General features: G+C 39.6%; 1 protein-coding gene across 6 annotated transcripts in view; it reads right to left on the bottom strand.

Annotated features, from left to right (window-relative positions):
• The window catches only part of RAB28 (RAB28, member RAS oncogene family), a 105,242-nt gene that overhangs the window by 7,076 nt on the left and 78,487 nt on the right, over positions 1–19,679 (bottom strand). For 2 of the 6 annotated variants that reach the window (XM_058670300.1, XM_004579210.3), the window contains 3 exons: positions 19,138–19,215; positions 2,018–2,112; positions 322–777 (listed from right to left, as the gene is read on the bottom strand). In XM_058670300.1, the coding sequence (XP_058526283.1) occupies positions 2,042–2,112; positions 19,138–19,215 (149 nt within the window). In that variant the 3' untranslated portion in view covers positions 322–777; positions 2,018–2,041. Of the gene's footprint in view, positions 1–321; positions 778–2,017; positions 2,113–19,137; positions 19,216–19,679 lie in introns of those variants that run through there. The other 4 variants (XM_058670301.1, XM_004579209.3, XM_058670298.1 and 1 more) reach the window with 3 other exon arrangements.

The following is a 19,679-nucleotide window of genomic DNA, read 5'->3' as shown; positions in this document are numbered from 1 at the left end:
TGATTCAAAATGATCCAAGCGTATGCTGTAACTCACTCAGTGTTCTTCGTACACTGGAGGACACGATCCACGTGCTGCACGACCTGACGTCGACCAAAGCTCACACAGCCGTCTAACCTGAGTGTGCCACAACACAGGGACTGCGGTACGATAATAAAACACAATATCAAATACTCAGTACTTGGTGACTTACAAACTACAATATAAACAATTTAGGCTCTTTTATACTGAAAAAATATTTCTATTACAGCCTCATTTTAAGCATTTTCTGTTAGGCACATGCCTGCACTCTGACATGTACAAGTTCCGCAAAGAGAATGGACCTATGCTGCGACGAGACCCGGGCGGGACTTGGACACATCTCACACTTGGTTTAAAAAACATGTTTTCTACCAGGGAGAAGATGAAGCTGTAAGGAGAACCAACATCATTCCTTTTTCAATGACAGTCTAAATTCCAGAGAATGGGCTTTCCATTTTGTGTTCAAAGTGTGTGGTCCTGAAGCTGAATTCTTTGCAGTCCAAGAGCTGCCTGAGGCTGTGAGGCAACGCCTGCTGATGAAGCGAGCTGGGAGGAGAGTGTGAACTACAGAGATGGGCACTGATAAAAGCAAGTCCCTTGAAGTCCTGGGCCCACTCAGAGGTGAAGGGCAGCCAAAACTCTCAACACAGAAGAAAAATGCGCTCACTGAACTGCACACATAGAGCTTCTAGGCGTGTGAATAGTCCTTGACATGGGTTCCTGGTTGTAGTTTACAATATCTGCCTTCACCACTCTCTGTCATAAAAGAAAACACAGTTGTTATCAAGACATCAGAACATTCACAAAGAGCTCCTTTAAGTATATTTTCATTGTCTGAACTTTGGTGAACTCCTGATGACAGACATCATAAATGAGGCTGGAGTTGATACTGCAAGAATCAACCAAAACAAACTCGTGAGTGTTGAGATTTTTTTTTTCCTGATTTTGGTTTTGGTTTTGGTTTCTTTTAAAGATGCAACAGCAACTTGGTTATTGAGTCTTCCCTGGTTTTGTGACATTAACTTGAGGTTATTACCAGTTCTATAAAAGGAAAGTTGATGAACAAACAAGAAAAATTAAACCCTGGTTGTAATTTAAAGCAAAGGATTAGAATAAATCATTCACACATATTTTAGCTCATAGCCAAGACCTCACCATTTCAAAGTAAAACTGTCATTACTTGCTAGTATCCCACCAGCCATTATACTCAGCCATAACTTTTATTAGAATGTTTACAGCAGAGCATGAATTAGTAACAGACATATGTTTAGGAGGACTGACAATACAAAGCAGAAATTCGGAGGGCAATTCCATTTTAAAAATTCCTCTAGATTTTAAAACTGTACTGATAAGTCCCTAACTTCCTTCCAAAGAGCTCACTCGTTATTGTGTTATGAATAGCAACTCCAACAAAATATGGTGTAGTAAAAAATTCAGAAATATTTAATACTCATATTTATAAAATAACTTAAATCAAAAGACACTTTTAACTTTTTCCTTTCTTCTAATTCATACTTAAAGGCGTATCAGAAACAATGAATTTAGCAATATACCCTAATACTCACCACTTAGCAACACTTTAAAACAAATTTTTCATTTTTTTTTCAACTCTCTTCCCAAATTTGCACATACAAGCAGTTAGAAAAGGGTAATTCAAGGCAAATTTTAAATGTATTTTTTCAATTACCTGGCTACTTCAGGGAAAATGGAAGGGGGCAGATAATGAAATAACTGCCTTAATTATGTACTTCGTTGTACATGTAATAAATACAAGCATAAAGACAAATGTGTCTCAGAATGACTGAAATGTTGTTATAGTTTGTTCTCGATTTCTTGTTTACTTCATACGTCTCCTGGCAAAGCACCAATTTCAACGTTGTTAAACAGGAATTATGCAATATTAATTTCCAAAACTTACAACCATGAATTTCCCTATTCAGAGGGATTAAAGAACAAGATAGTACTCCCTGGTTCTCCCCTCCCTTCCCATCAATACCTGAGCTACTGTACTGTACAGATCCTACTCTGAGCAGAGGCGAGATGCCGGGTATCTTCTTCCGGGTACTTCACTATTTCTGCCCTGACAATACGCTGCCAATTCCATACAACATAAACAAGATGAAGAAGAAAGGATTAAAAAAAGCAGAAGGAAAGACAATGAAAGTTTTGTTCAATGACTGAATATACAAGGGAACATCAAAATAGAAAAAGAAAATTAATACACAAATTAAACATCACAAAAGAAATAGCAGAATGCACACATACAAAAGGAAGGAAAAAGAACAGACTCAAGAACCATTATTCTTAACAATTCAATTTAAATTCTGAAATTAAATGTCCACTGAATCTTCCAAATTGAGTTGTATCTGTAATGTCACAATTACACATAACATATATACTAAGAATTACAGGGATTCTCTATGCTAAAGCACAGGAAACACACTGATTTCATTTCTTCTGACAATACTGATGATTAAATATGTACCAGCCACCATAAATGGGGAGACGACCAGTGAATTACGTATTTACACACAAACTGCTGCAGACCTAATGGGAAGCACACACACACAAAGACACACACTACAACATAGCTCATACACAAGCTAGCTGTTTCACTAGTGTACAAATGTTGGGCAAACACAGAGGAACAAATGATTAATCATCTTTAAAGGTGGGGAGAAAGAAACCAGAAGAAGCCATTGCCATTTATAATTTTTATATTTAATAACATTTATTACTAAATCAAAGACTTGTGCTGCTCACTCTCTCATTCCTCTCCACTCTACCTTCCATATTCCACATAAAATAAACAAGTGCAAAAACTCACAAAATATAACATCTAAGCGAAACAGCTATTGCTTTCAAATATCTAGAGTAATAAAGAATAAAAATATATTAGTATGTCTTAATTGCTACAATTCTTGGAATGACAAGGCCATGTGAGACATAGAGGCATAACAGAAGTAACATGCTTCCCATACCTTTTGACTGGAAACTACCCTTGCTTTTCCAAATAATCACAGTTATCTTATTTCAGAAAACTTGTCTTACATAATAGCACCTATTAGCATAATAAAAAATTCCTATTGGCTGCTATTTCTGATGGCCTTCACAAACAAAGTTTCAGGAAACAAGTGAGAATAAATGAGCAAAGATGCCAATTTTAGAAATATATTGGGTGGGTCCTGCTGAATCTCTCTAGCCAGTAGTATCAACTTGAGGTAAAGACAGGACTTGCTCGGCCCTCAGTGTGCTGTTACCAACAGAAGCAGCAGCATCTGCCCAAGGAGCTGTGAGAGGTATGCCAGTGAAATGCACAGCGATCTGACCTCCACCAGCTTCACTGCTCATGCTGATCAAGGACACAGTGGAAAGGAGGAGGTTTTTATCATCAGTGGAGATCACTTATCCAACACAATGCTGGTTCAAACTTCATTCTTGCAGCACAACCAGGGTACTGAACTATGTTGGAGGCATTTTTGATCAATGTATCAACTAATATCTAATCAATAGGGCAGAATCTTACTTGATGGCCTCAACTACTTGAAATAAAGTTAATACAATATTTCTAAACTTGAAGATACAATCAAGGCCTTTGAAGATTCAAACTTTTGTTTTCTACAAGCAGAAAAACATGCTTTCTGTGTCATAAACTTCATGGTAGGTGGCTTCTCAGTAGTTAGATTGCTTCTGAGCCATTTATTGATCTTTTCTAAGACAATATTACTTAGAAAACACCGGCCTCCACCTTTGCAGACACAAACAGAGACTCAGTAGTTTTCCTCTAATAGTCTAATAGTCTTTCCCTCCTATGCTATCAGAGAGTACTGGCAAGCGGCCTGGAGTTAGCAATGACAGGCTCGTAGAGTCAAGCACAGAAGGAGTGAAATGTACAAGCAGTACTGACAGGCTCAGCAGAAAGCACGGAAGACAGAATTTGGCCAGTTGTGCGACTGCATCTTAGCCCCGAGAGTAGTAATGTGTTCACCACTGCAGACGCCGTAGCTTGTCATATTCAGGATATGGAATCAGTACATCTTGAAGCTAAAACATTTGGCACTATCATTAATTTAAAGTTCATCAGTATTTATATGTTTTAGGATAAATATTGTATGATGTAAGACTGTAGCATGGAAAAATCATCAAAGAATTTCTCATTGGTATAAAACCAGAGTGCAAGCAGACAGTAAGTTTATGATTTAGAGTTTGAATAAAGCATGTTAAAAGCATAGTAACTTCCACAAAGCAATAGGTTAAAAAGGGGAAAAAAGTATTCCTTCTCCTCTGTGCAACAGGCCATTAACTAGGTGGCCAGGAGCATTCAAAACTCTGGGCAAGTTACTTCACTCTCCATGACCTCTTAGTCTATAAAATAAAAGATTTATCTACATTGTTTCCAAAATCTTTTCTGGCTTTAAAACTGTATGAAAAAAATAAGCTTAAAAGGCAAACAGAAAAAAATTAAAGATGAAATACGATACAGAAATCCATTAAGCAGTGCTGCAGTGTCTCAGGCCTCAAAGAATAAGCACAAAATTAGTAAACCAGTCGGTCAAGGAAGTCAAGCAGCATTTAGAACAAAGAGAACATCTCAGCATGCCCTCATAAACACACTGGCAAAAAAGGACTTTAAAAATTAGTATCAGGAAAAAACAATCTAAATCCCTTACAACTCCTTAAAGAAAGTTAATATTCAGATAAAGCTGAAAAGCAGGGAGAGCCCTTACAATCAGGCATCAGGGATTAAACGAGCACTTGTGTTACACAGTTACATGCTAATTAAATCTGCTAAAATCTAAAGCGTGCCTAGTACATGCCAGGACCTATGCTGACACTTCTGTAAGTAGCATGAACATAACAGCTATCTGTAGTAAGTTCAGTGGACGTATCAGACATGACCGAAGTGACAGACTTTGAGAGGTGAATGCGGGGCAATGCCGTCGGCCTGGCAGACAGGACACCCACACCCCTCATCAGGGTGGCTCTGGCTCCCGACTCCAGCTTCCCACTAAGGCAGACAACGAGAGGCAGGAGTGCTGATGGTTCAAGTAGTCAGGTTCCCATGCAAGAGAAGAACTGGACTGCATCCTGGGCTCCTGGCTCTACCACGGGGTCTACTCTTAGTCAACACGGGCATCTACACACGCTATCAGCAAGTGGAAGCTCTCCTCTCCATCTCCGTCTCTCTCAAATAATAAATCATAGAAAAATGCACACCACATTCAAACCAAAGGGAAATTCATAGTTTAACAAGTAAAAACACCTAATTAAAAAGTAAGAACTCTTAATACCAAGCATATATAGAAAATGTTCTTGTCATTTACACTGAAAGACAATATAAGAGTTTGCATTATTTGTTCAGAGATTATTTAGTATTACCAAGGGGCAGAATGCAAATTTTCCTAGGTAAAAGCAGTTGTAAATTTTTTTTCCTACACAGATGCAACTATTAACTAAATTGAGACTTCTTAAAGCTGTGTTGTGATGGGATGTAGCCAGCTGATGGTTAGCATCCACCTGTTAGCTTAACTGACAGTATACAGTGCACAGTGCACAGTCCGCACCCGACCCTTCCCACTTCTCTGGCACCATTCAAGTTAACTGAAGCGCAGAAATGGCTCTGGAGGTCCAAGCACCCTCCTGCCTCCTACCATGCTAGGTTAGGTTAACTAACTACAGGCAAACTTTGGGATCCAGCAGCTCCCTTCCTGCATCCTGCACATGGAAACTGTTCTGGATGGCTCTCACTCTGATTGGAGGATGAGAGCTCAAAAATTCCTGACTTCCGCTACATGGTGCAGTAGCTCCTGGAGTGTAGCAGGAGCTGCTGTCACCAAGCTTGGGCAATAAAGACTCCTCCTACATCCTACAGTTGGGTCCAGGGTGATCTCTTACACTCCACAACAGTGTCTCTGTTAAACCTTTTGCTTAGATGTGCATCTGTCCCATTTATCCTGAAAGCTCCATGAGGACCAAGCTTGACCTTATTCAGCTCTGTACCTCAGATTCTAGTTTGGTTATTGGTCTAAAGTAGACCCTGAAAATATGTTTGCCATGTTAGTAAACTATTATTCTTCTTCCTCTTCCCTGCAAAACTTTAGAATGTTCTGATAACATTATAAGACTCGCAAATAGGCATGATTCAGGTTAGAACCAAAACAGTAGTGTCTTTTTAATAATCCATGAATGGGACTAAAACTGAAACCTCATTACAAATATTTATGCTATGAACTAAATTATAGCACGAAGTTCTATATGACTGGTGAGTATGCAATTTAACTTCTTGTCTATAACACAATACAAAGTACTGGCAAGTATGACTTCAAATTCCCTCAAAAATCTTTGAAATATCATAAAAAAAATCCTGTGATGGGGTGCAGCTAGCTGATTGACTAGCACCTACTTGCCAGGTTAACTAACAGTGTGGACAGCAGGGAAACCTCCCTACCCTTCCGACCTCCTCTGGCGTCATTCAAGCTCACTGACAGCACAGAAATGGATCCTCAGGCCCAATGTGCGCAGCCCCTCCTGCCTCCTACTGTCCTGCTTTAGATCATTTAACTACAAGGAAACTTTGGGCGCCTGCAGCTCCCTTCTTTCCTCCTGTGACTTCATGAAGTGCGTGCAAACTTGTTTGTCCTGTAAAGCTCTTAACCTGACTGGAGGCTGAGAATTTAAAAAGCACTGACTTTGGCCTCCCTGCGCAGTAGCTCCTGGAGTGAGTGAGAGTTGATGTTGCCAGACTTGGGCAATAGACTCCTCCTAATATCCTACACTTGGGTTCAGTGTGATCTCTCTCATTCTGTAACAAACCCACAGTAAACATATTATATGTGTTATATTAATAGTATTATCTAATTAAATATTTTGCAATCTGGACTTCCCAATCTTTTAAATGAATTTTCAAAATGTTTTTAAGAAATATCAATTATAAATTAAACAGTTTAATTGGCAAAGGAATCAAAATCATCAGATTCAAATAAGAAAGATGAACCTCCCAATACACAAAGAATTCTGACAAGCATAATAGAAGGGTCCAGCTGTTTCAGTCCATCTTCAATTGAAGGAGTTCAAAGCAAGCTCCATCAACAAACTGAAAACAGTGCCCGGCAAGATGGCGGCATAGAGTACAGACACGTTTGATAAGATGGAGAATCTTTAGGCAGGGAGAAGTACAATAAGTAGATTACAGGGAAAAAACAGGGCTCAGGCAGTAAGCAGGGGGTACCTGGAAACCCCTGGACACAGGGAAGCTGAGGAAATGAGACAACAGTGTTGTAGTGGACCGAAGAACCCACCAGCAGTCGGCGAGCAGCAACTCACACCCCAGCGATCCAGGCTCAGGTGATCCAGGCACCAGTGATCCAGGCTCCAGCGATCTGTTTCCAGTGTCAGCCAGACATCCAGCACTGGCTTCCACACAGATGTTGTGACTGCCAGGTGAGAGCCTGGGTCCCTGTGGGAAGCTAGGAAAGCAAGTATAGCCTGGGAGCAGACATTCAAGCTTAATGACTGGGACCAGCTGCAGGTGGAGAGAGTAGGGGACTCAGGGCGCCATCTTGTGTGGAGAGGTGGAACGCGGAGTTGACAGAGCGGCACAGAGGCTCCTTTCTGGCTGTTCACACGGAACTGATCCAAGAGGGGAGGGGAGTACCAGCTTCACTCCCTGCAGGATCAGTGTGGTCCCTGGAACTGAAAGCCAGCAGACGTAATTCTCTGCCTGGCGCCATCTCGGGTAGCAGGGCAGCAAGTGTGGACCCCAAGTGGAGGTCCAGAGTGGGCGTGTTACTAGCTAATTGCACTGAGCTGAGCCCACAGCAATACCCCTGTAGCCTGTAGGGTCTGTGTGGTCCCTGGAGCTGATGGCCGACAGCCCCCTGATCTTTGTTGGTGCCCCTACGGGCACCATCTTGGACACTGAGGCAAGTGCTCCAAACACTGATAAACTGCAAGAGGAGGAGTGGTAAATTGCACATGCGCTAATTCAGCAGCTCTCAGGTAACAGTGTCATGGGACCAGACACTGTTACACTGAAGGGAGGACAGCTGAGTCGCCCAAGAACTGACCTGGGGACAAAAATACCACCATCTTAAAGCACTGCACAGGCTCCACAGAAAAAACAGCCCCTACAAGGCAAGCCACCAACTCCACCCAAAATAACCCCAGGAGGTACACAGACTTATCGGCCAGCAAGAGGCGACAAGCTCAGTGCTGCCTACAAAATCAATGCTGCAGACAAAGCAATTATTCAGGACAGCTGTGTTTCCCAAATCCAGGACACTGATTGAACATAAAAATCAACTTATAGACCTGTAGGTAATACACCATAGAGATGATTTCGTCAAACAGATGGCAACTACAAAAGGCAAAAGACAAGACAAAAGCACTATGGATGTTACTGAAAACTCTCCAACAAAGGAGCAAAAGCTTCGCCCATTCTCAGAGTTAACTGAGAAAGACATTGAGAAAATGGGGGACAAAGAACTCAGAAAACTCATTGCAAAGCTGCTGGTCAACAATGAGAAGTACAAACAAGAGTTCAAAGAAGAAATACCAGTAATACATCAAATTAAGGCTGATATATCAGAAATTAAGAACACAGTAGAGCAAATTAAAAATACGGTGGAGAGTCTCAACAACAGAATGAAAGAGGCAGAAGAAAGAATATCAGAATTAGAAGATATTTCCTGTCACCATGAAGAAACAAGTAAAAAGCTGGAAGCAGAGCTAGGTCAAGCTAAAAAATAGTATCCAAGAATTAAAAGATATGATTAAAAGGTCTAACATAAGAGTTATAGGAGTTCCAGAAGGTGCAGAAAGAGAAGTTGGGATTAGAGGTGTATTCAGTGAAATGATAAAGGAAAACTTCCCTAATCTGAGCAAAGAATTGGAAAATAATATACAGGAGGGCTACAGAACTCACAACAGAGTTGACCAAAAACGAACTTAACCACGACACATGATAATCAAGCTCTCTTCAGTTGAACAAAAAGAAAAAATCTTTAAATGTGCACGTGAAAAAAATCAAGTGTCATATAGGGGAACCCCAATCAAACTCACAGCTGACCTTTCAGAGGAAACACTACAGGCCAGAAGAGACTGGAGTGACATATTCCAGATTCTAACAGAGAAAAATTTTCAGCCCAAAATAACTTACCCTGCAAAGCTCTCCTTTGTCTTTGAAAATGAAATAAAATTCTTCCACAATAAAGAAAAACTTCAAGATTTTGTCTCATCTAAACCTGCCCTACAGAGATGATGCTTGCTAAATGTACAAAATGGATTGATGAGATTAGCCAGTTAAATCTTTTCACCAGTAAGGCACTCAACAGCCCATGAGATATTTATTAAAAATATCAAGTAAATCCTCTTATTTTTGTATCATAGTGTCAAATAGCAGTAAAATAAACATGTTAAGATCCTTAATCTACTGCTATGTTTCACTGTAAAATTTACCTTTGTTAAAATTTGCTTCTGTTCAAATTTGTTGAGATCGCACGTAAAAGTATCCTAATATTAATTTGGCTGGTATTTTCTAATTACTGTATAATATTTTGGGAATGCAAATTTTATTTGAATGTCAATTACATTTAAGCATGTGCCGTTTGTTTTTCTTGCTCAGGTTTTGTAATTTGATGGAATGTTTTTATTATAGTTTAATAAATGTTTGCTTTATTTACTAAAAATAAATAAATAAATAAATAAATAAATAAATAAATAAATAAACCTGCCCTACAAATGATACTCAAGGATGTTCCCATGAAAGAAAAAAGAAATAGCAACCACCAGAAACAAAGGCAAATGTGGAGAACATCCCACTAAAAGGCTAAAAGAAGACCCAATCATAGAAGAACACACCCCCAAAATGACAGGACCAAACTGCCCCTTATCCATAATAACACTGAATGTAAATGGCTTAAACTCATCAGTCAAATGCCATAGATTGCAGGACTGGATCAAAAAACAAAACCCAACTACCTGCTGCTTACAGGAGACACATCTCACCAACAAAGAACAGAAAAAATTGAAAGTGAAAGGATGGAAAAAGATATTCCAAGCAAATGGTAAGGAAAGACGAGCAGGTGTAGCCATTCTTTTATCAGATGACATAGACTTTGATGTAAAGAGCATCAAAAGAGATAAAGAAGGATACAACATAATGATCAAAGCATGCCTTCAGCAAGAAGAGATCAGCATAATAAATGTTTACGCTCCAAACGCCAAAGCATCTAGCTACGTGAAACAAATATTAACTAACGGACTTAAAGGGAGAAATAGACTCCAAGATGATCATAGTGGGAGACCTTACTACCCCATTAACACAAATGGACAGATCAAAAAGCCAGAAACTCAGCAAAGAAACAACAGAACTCACCCAAACTCTAGAGCAAATGGACTTCGTTGACATCTATTGAACCTTTCATCCTACAGAGAATACACTTTTTTTGTCAGTACATGGAACTTTCTCCAGAATTGATCATATTGTAGGCCACAAAACAAGCCTCAGCAAATTTGAAAAAGTGGGAATCATACCATGCATCTTCTCAGACCACCAAGGAGTGAAGCTTGAGACCAAGAATTCGAAACACCAAGGAAGACTTACAAACATATGGAGACTGAATAATATGTTACTAAATGAGCAATGGGTTAGAGAGGAAATCAAAGGGGAAATTAAAAAATTGCTTGAAACAAATGAAGGCATCAACACAACTTATCAAAACTTATGGGACACAATCAAGGCCATGCTGACAGGAAAGTTCATTTCAATCAGTGCTTATGTCAAGAAACAAGAAAAGCACCAAGTAAATCAGCTAACCTTACAGCTGAAAGAACTAGACACACAACAACAAAGCAATCCCAAGATTAGTAGGAAAAAAGAAATCAAAATAAGGGAGGAAATAAACCAAATAGAGACCAAGAGAACTATACACAAGATCAATCAATCAAAGAGCTGGTTCTTTGAGAATATCAACAAAATAGAGTCCCCACTAGCTCGACTAATCAAAAAAAGGAGGTACAAAATACGCATCAATAGTATCAGAGATGAGAATGGAAATATAACAACAGATACCTCAGAAATACAAAGAATCATCAGGAACTATTACAAGCAACTATATGCTAACAATCAGAGAAGCTAGAGGAGATGGATAGATTTTTGAACACATACAGTCCACCAAACTTGAATCAAAAAGCAATTAACAACCTAAACAGCCAAATAACATGCACTGAGATTGAATCAGTAATTAAAGCTTTCCCAACCAAGAAAAGCCCGGGACCAGATGGCTTCACTGCTGAATTCTACCAAACGTTCCAAGAGGAACTTACCCCAATCTTATGCAAGCTTTTTCAAACAATAGAAAAAGAGGCAATCCTTCCAAGCTCTTTCTATGAAGCTAATATCACCTTAATACCAAAACCACAGAGAAACAACAGAAAAAGAGAACTACAGACCAATATCCTTGATGAACACAGATGCAAAGATCCTCAATAAAATACTAGCCAACAAGATTCAACAACACATCAGGCAGATCATTCACCCGGACCAGGTGGGATTCATCCCAGGCATGCAGGGATGGTTCAACATTCGCAAAACAATAAATGTGATACATCACATCAACAAATTGACAAATAAAAACCATATGATCCTCTCAATAGATGCAGAGAAGGCATTTGATAAAATCCAACACGACTTCACGTGAAAAACCCTAAACAAGATAGGCATAGAAGGAACATTCTACAACACAAAGCAATTTACGATAAACCCAATGCCAGCATCATACTAAATGGGGAAAGATTGGAAGCCTTCCCACTAAAATCTGGAACTAGACAGGGATGTCCACTCTCACCGCTACTCTTCAATATAGTTTTGGAAGTCCTTGCCAGAGCTATTAGGCAATAAAAAGCAATTAAAGGAATACAAATTGGAAATGAGGAATTGAAATTATCGCTATTCGCAGATGACATGATTCTCTACATAGGAGAACCAAGACTCAGTCAAGAGACTACTGGAACTCATAAGAGACTTTGGCAGAGTGGCAGGATACAGAATTAATGACCACAAATCGATGGCACTACTGCACGCAAATAATTCCACATCTGAGAAAGAAATTGTAAGTTCAGTTCCCTTTAAAATAGAGGAAAGGAATCTTAAATATCTAGGAATTAAGCTAACTAAATATGTGAAAGACCTCTATGATGAAAACTATAAATCATTTAAAAAGGAAATAGAAGAAGACCTTGAAAAATGGAGAACCTTACCATATTCTTGGCTTGGCAGGATCAACATTATCAAAATGGCCATATTACCGAAAGCAATATACAGATTCAATGCAATCCCAATCAAAATCCCAACAACATTCTTCTCAGAAATAGAAAAGATAATACAAAAGTTCATCTGGAATCACAAAAGACCACAAATAGCTAAAGCTATCCTGAAAAATAGAAATCAAACCGGAGGAATCACAATTCCAGACCTCAAGACATACTACAGAGCAGTGGTTATCAAAACAGTCTGGTACTGGTACAGAAACAGAGAAGATCAGTGGAACAGAATAGAAACACCAGAAGGGAATCCACACATGTATAGTCAACTAATCTTTGACAAGAAAACTGAAAACAATCCAGGTAAAAAACCTGATCTATTCAACAAATGCTGTTGGGACAACTGGATAGCAGCTTGCAGAATAAAAAAGCAAGACCCGCACCTGTCGCATTATACAAAAATCAGCTCTAACTGGCTCAAGAACCTAAATCTACACCCAGAAACCATCAAACTATTAAAGGAAAACATAGGAAACACACTCCAAGATATAGCAAAAGGGAAAGACTTCTTAGAAAAGACGCCTAAAGCAAAGGCAATCAAATCCAAAATGAACAAATGGGACTACATAAACTAAAAAGCTTCTGTACAGCAAAGGAAACAATTAACAAAGTGAAGAAGCAATGCACACTACAGAAGTGATAGGGGACTAATATCCAGGATCTACAAAGAGCTTCAGAAACCCAGGGACAGCAAAAAAAAAACAACCCTGTAACAAAATGGACAAAAAAATGAACAGACATTTCTTAAAAAAACAGGTTCAAACGGCTAACAGACATACGAAAAGATGCTCAGGCTCCCTAGCCATCAGAGAGATGCAAATGAAAACCACCTTGAGGTACCACCTAACTCCAGTGAGACTGGCCAACATTTAGAACTCGAATAACAACACCTGCAGGCGTGGATGTGGGGAGAAAGGCACCCTCCTTCACTGCTGGTGGGAGTGTAGGCTAGTACAACCACTGTGGAAATCAGTATGGAGAGTGCTTGGAAAATTGCAAATAAACCTGCCATATGACCCAGCTATCCCACTCCTAGGAATATACCCAAAAGGAGTGAAATCTGCATGTGAGAAGGAGATCTGTAATCCTATATTTACAGCAGCACAATCCACAATAGCAAAGACATGGAAACAAACCAGATGTGCGTCCAAGGAAGAATGGTTAAAGAAACTGTGGTACATCTACTCCATGGGATATTATTCAGCTATTAAGAAGAATGAAATTATTCTATTTAAAACCAAGTCCTCCCAACTAGAAACCATTATGCTCAGTGAAATGAATCAATCACAAAAGAACAAATACCATATATTCTCTCTCATATAAGAAAGCCAACATGGGGCCCGGTGGCGTGGCCTAGCGGCTAAAGTCCTCACCTTCAAAGCCCCGGGATCCCATATGGGCGCCGGTTCTAATCCCGGGAGCTCCACTTCCCATCCAGCTCCCTGCTTGTGGCCTGGGAAAGCAGTCGAGGACGGCCCAATGCATTGGGACACTGCACCTGCGTGGGAGACCCGGAAGAGGTTCCAGGTTCCTGGCATCGGATCGGCGCACATCGGCCCGTTGTGGCCACTTGGAGAGTGAACCATCGGACGGAAGATCTTCCTCTCTGTCTCTCCTCCTCTGTGTATATCTGGCTGTAATAAAATGAATAAATCTTTAAAAAAAAAAAAAAAAGAAAGCCAACATGGAAAGTGTAACTCCAACAGTCCAATCTATACTGCTTTTCTTATTATCTGTTTGCTTTTTTGGCTGTATCCCATGTGTTTTGATGTTTTTATTTCAGTTTGCTTGCTTCCAAATAATTTCTTTTCTCTAGTAGAATTCATCAAGTGCTCATGAAGTATACAATGGCATCATTTTTCCCAAGAGACTTCTGTGTTTCCTTTTTGTCATGCATGTGTTGGTTACTCAGTGGCACGTTATTTTTTCAGGGTGCTATAATTTGTTGTTGATGTTGTTGTTGCTGTTGTTATTGATGTGGCTGTTATGAAATGATGTCAATCCGAACAGTAATATTATTTCAACCCCAAACAGCCTGTATCTCATGCAGTAAGATTTTGTGAAGTGACGAATGAACCAATTATTGATATGAGTCAGATTGCTTGTAATCTACATCAAAGAATTGTAAAACCTAATATACTTGTAAGGCCCTATGCTACTCAGAAATGGGGAGTGAGAGCAGAGAAATCTTACTTCACCCTAGAAGGTGTGAGAAAGATGGGAAGTATAACATATTAGGATCATAACTGGTAACTCAAAGATAACAGACTCGAATCAGCATTAGACAACAGCAAAACTACAAAGGCATATGGGAGGAATCAAGAGCGATCCTAACAACCTCTTAACAGGAGGTCATATGCATAAATGGGGGGGGACCCCAGAGTGGAGCAGGAGGACAGGAGGAGGCTTGTATCCCAACCCTGAAGACTACCAGATCCTCACCAAGGACTATCAGTACGAGCACCGAGGACTACAATCCTACTGCCAAGGAGACCACGGGAAATGGAGTGCCTTCGGAGGCCAAGAACTCTGAGGTCACCCAACCCCATTTGGATCTACCACATGGGATAGAAGAAGCCCAAATCCTGCCTTGCAGGACCAAGGTCATCGGAATGACAATCAGGAGCACTGAGCGGTCCACAGAAACAGAAGAACAGTAAACTTCATTCAGGACTAGGGAAGGGAGCTTTCTCTGGTCCTTGCCTGGTTCCAACTTTGGGTCCCCACCCTCTCTCGTAATGACCATCAGGATCGCTCCAGAAACCCCTCAAGACAAACAAGCAAACAAACAAAAAAACTAGAATAGACAACAACAAGGAAAGCTTAGAAACAGATAGGAAACTGTCAGCGGGGATGCACTTATAACTCACTGGGTGGGACACAAAGATTAGTTACTCCTCACTGGGGTATTGAAGATTTCTCTGCACACCCCTCCTAAAACTGTTCACCTAAACTGTTGACATATGTCTTGTTAGAGTTATAGAGTTAGACTACCCGAAAAACAGCCAGGTTCAGCAAAATCATGCTTCAACGCTATGAACAGCTAAATACTAAAATTAAAATAGACATGAGACAGCTGAATACTAATCTATAGCCATTTTAAGGTGTATAGAACCCGGCTGTATATAAACTAATAATTGAAATGTGAATGTAGAAGTCACAGGATGTGGTTCAGAACTTGCATTCTTTTTTTTTCTCTTTTAATATATTGGTTATTCAATACCATGTCAACTAATTCCATAACGTTATAAATTGTTACTGATGTAATGTCGGGGCTTTTAATTGATTGGGATGATACTCTGCCAACTCTACCTTCAGACCAGAGATGGTCTCCCCAAGAAACCGTTGAACTTATCTGGACAATAAGATGCTTGCAATGAAAGAATCTCAACTGAATTTGAACTGTGGTAATGTAACAGGGTGGAGGAATCCACCATGGGGGTGGAGTGGGGGAACCAGTGCCTATAAAACTGTGTCACATAATGCAATGTAATCAATAAAAATAAATAAATTTTAAAAACTGAAAATAGAATTTAACCCCAAAGGATAGTAAACAAGGTATGAGGACACAGGGAGAATAGAGTTCTATGCAGGAATACACCTTACATCTCAAGCAAATATGCCTGAATGTTAAACTCATCTCTGAATTCAAGAGTCACTTTGTTGGTGTTGCAACAAAAGGGAATGAGAATACTCATAAAAATTCCCCAAACTTTTGCCTTTCATACATATCCCAGGTCCTCCTTCTCTCTCAAGGTCTTCCTGCATCTGAGCATCTCACAGCTCAGGCAGGACAGAGTTCTTCCTCTGACACACCAGCAAGCCTTGCCTTCTGGGGAGAGCTCGCAGCCACTGGGCTGCCCTCCCTGTTGTCCACTGCTCCAGACGGGAACTCCGGATTACTCTGGACTTTTTGTGCTCCTTAAGCAATCACTCCACACGCTGCACGGGCTCTTCTCTGAAACATGGCCTACTTCCACCCTTCCTCTCCCTTTCGCCTTCACACTGGTTCTTACCACATGGTAGCTGCAACAGATTCCCTGCTTAATCCCCTTCCTAGTCCAAAACACATTGAATATCCCATTAGATTAACACTGCCTGAAGACTGCTTGCACTTACTTCTCCCCCTAAAAATTAGAACCACCATATACATTAAAATGCATTAATTTGGCCTTCATAAATCCCTGTAACTGTTCTCAAACCCCCTTGAAGTCTGATGTAAACAGGCATTTACTTTATCCAAACTATTCTTCTGTTTCCAAATACAACATCAGCTTTTAACTCAGGTATATTTTTCATATCAGTTCCTTTTATCGACCAGTTTATTCCTTCCCCAAGCCAGTAGAGTGGCAAAAATAGAGACACTAGCAACAGCCAAATGATCCAAATTCTGGACTCCTATTTCTTAGCCATGGGTCAGTGGTCAAGTGAGCCAGCCTCTCCACAGGTCTGTGTTCTGACTACAGAATGATGAAATCCCACCTGTCCTACAAAGTTATTGTGGGGATTAAATGAGATAACGAAGGGCTGACAGATACCATATTAATATTATTCATTGAAGTTCGGGCTACATTTTTAAATCTTTTTTTAAAAACACTACTATAGTGAGTTTATAAGGTATAACCAATAAATCAGTTATGATTGCTTGATAATCATTCATGGGTTCTCCTCCATTAACCAGAAACAAACGTCATTAAGGACCAAAGCCATGGCACGGTAGGCTAAGCCTCCACCTGAGGTGGTGGCATTCTATATGGGTGCTGGTTCATGAGCAGGTTACTTACCTTCCCACCTAGCTCTTGGCTGGTCGCCAGGGAGAGCACCAGAGAATGGTTCAAGTCCTTGGACCTCTGAAGTCATATGGGAAACTTAGAAGAGGTTCTTAGGTCCTGGCTCCAAATCCTAGCTTTGAATCAACTCAACTCTGGGATTGTGGCCATACTGGGGGGTGAAGCCGTAGATGGAAGATCTCTCTCTGTGTATGTCTCTCCTATCTCTTTGCCTTTCAATTAAAATAAATAAATAAATAAACAAATCTGGAAAGAAGGGAGGGAGAGAGGGTGGAGGCAAGGAAGAAAAGCTAACAAGCACACCCTGTACACCCTGGAGCTCTGCCTGATGTCTGTGTGACTTCTCTTTCTTATATTCTCCCCTAAGCAAAAGCCCAATAACCACTTTTGAATGTGTCTGGAAGCTCTTACCACAGAACAAAATATCTTATCTCTATACCTAGCCATAGAAATCAGAGAAATAAATCTCTCAGAGAATTAAAAATAGCAAATTTTCAGTTTCAAATATTTTAATGTCATAGTAACATTTAAATCAGTATAACAATTTTTAATTAGTACTGAACATAATTTCTCTTTTTAACACACACACACATACACACATACACACACAGACATTACATTAACTTAAAGAATTAAAGAAAAATTTGGGGATGGAAAAAAATCATTGCATCTTTTTGTTGCATAAAATGAATGAGGTCGAGAAAATACAGAGAATATATAATTAGGTTTTGCTTCTCACATACAACTTTTGCGGCTTATTTTAAACTATATAATTTCTTAATCTGACTTCCCTAGCAAACATATATTAAGATTATAGTTACAATGATATTCTAAGCTTTTTTAATATTTATTCACTTTTATTAAAAAGACAAATTCACGAGAAAAACGAGAGACAGAGAGATTTTCCATCTGTTGAGTCCTTCCCCAAGTGACCACAATGGCCGGAGCTGCACTGATCCGAATCCAGAAACCAGGAGCTTCGTCTGGGTCTCCCACATGGGCATAGGGTGCCAAGGTTTTGGGCTGTCCTCGAGTGTTTTCCCAGGTCGCAAGCAGGGACCTGGATGGGAAGTGGAGTGGCTGGGATGCCAACTTGCACCCATATGGAATCCAGTACTTGCAGGACAAAGATTAGCCAACTGAGCCACTGTCCTGGGCCCCTGTGGAAATGTAATTAGGTTCTGCTTCTAATCACACAACTTCGGAAGCTTACTTTATAACCTCTGGCTCTGACCGCTCATTCTGTCAAATATATATATTAAGATTGCAATTATGATATTTTTAAGTTCTTGACTACTGGTATTCATGTTTATATCTCAGACTAAGCTGCTCAAGAACAGTGAAAAATACATAAATCCTCAATCATTAGTACCATTAAAATTACAAAATAATATCCAGAACTGATATCATGGAGCTGGCACCATGGCATAGCAAGTTAAGCCTGCACCAGCGCCATCAGCATCACATATGGCTGCCGGTTTGTGTCCCAGCTGCTCCACTTTTGATCCAGCTCCCTACTTGTGGCCTGGGAAAGCAGTCAAGGATGCCTCAAGTGCTTGGACCACCGTACCTACACAACAGACACACAAAAAAAGTTCCTGGCCTCTGGTTTCAAATTGGTCCAACTTCAGCCATTGTATTCCTCTGAGGAGGAACCAGTGGATGAAAGATCTCTTTGTCTCTCCTCCCCTCTCTGTAACTCTGCCTTTCAAATAAAAATAAAACAAATCTTTGAAAAAAAAAAAAAGGAAGAACTTAAATAAAGACGCACAGGACAAGACAACACCATCAGCACTGCAACCCATTAACTAGCCACTGATGAAGCTACAAGGAGAGTAACAGCCTGCACACTCTGCAGGAAACACCGACTCATCATCAAATCCCAGGAGTTTTTAGCATATCTATATCTATGTACAGACAGCAGATAGCGTAATGGGAAATGATAATGTATAACAAAATCAGATGAAATCCATTAATTCTTAAAATATGAAATTCAAATGGTCACCTGTGACTGTTCTATTTCTGCTTTGTTTAATTTGATTCCAAGGATTTCGGCAGCCACTTTTTGAAAACACAGGAAGACCTATATAACAAAAACAGGTTTAAATGATTTAAACAGGCGCGCATAAGCTAGCTTAACTGAACTGAACATTCCAAAAAGTGAAAAACAGCAAAAATTATAAAAATATGATTCATGCGAGTCCAAAAATAGCTTAATTTATAAAATGTAGCAGCATTTTAAACGTAATAAAAATGTTTTAATGATTAAACTATAATTTGAAAGTGAGGTAATGTGGCCTAAACATACATTTGTCCCTAAAAGATACATTTTAAAAGGATTTAGTATAAAAATTAAAGCTACTAGTGTACCCAAAACAACACATCTGTTAGCATTAAAAAAAAATCCTATGATTCTTGAAGAAAATTAAAATAAACTAATCTCTGACTTTATACTGACAATTCTACACTGATCTTTTGAGCTATCTTTAGTCTATCTTTACAAGGTTTTCTTGGTGGCTCTTGTCAATTTCAATAAATCCTCCATAT

This window comes from Ochotona princeps, chromosome 11 (genome assembly GCF_030435755.1).
Source record: "Ochotona princeps isolate mOchPri1 chromosome 11, mOchPri1.hap1, whole genome shotgun sequence".
Taxonomy (NCBI): domain Eukaryota; kingdom Metazoa; phylum Chordata; class Mammalia; order Lagomorpha; family Ochotonidae; genus Ochotona; species Ochotona princeps.
The sequence above is the reverse complement of the archived record's forward strand: the minus strand, read 5'-3'. Positions and strand labels throughout refer to the sequence as shown.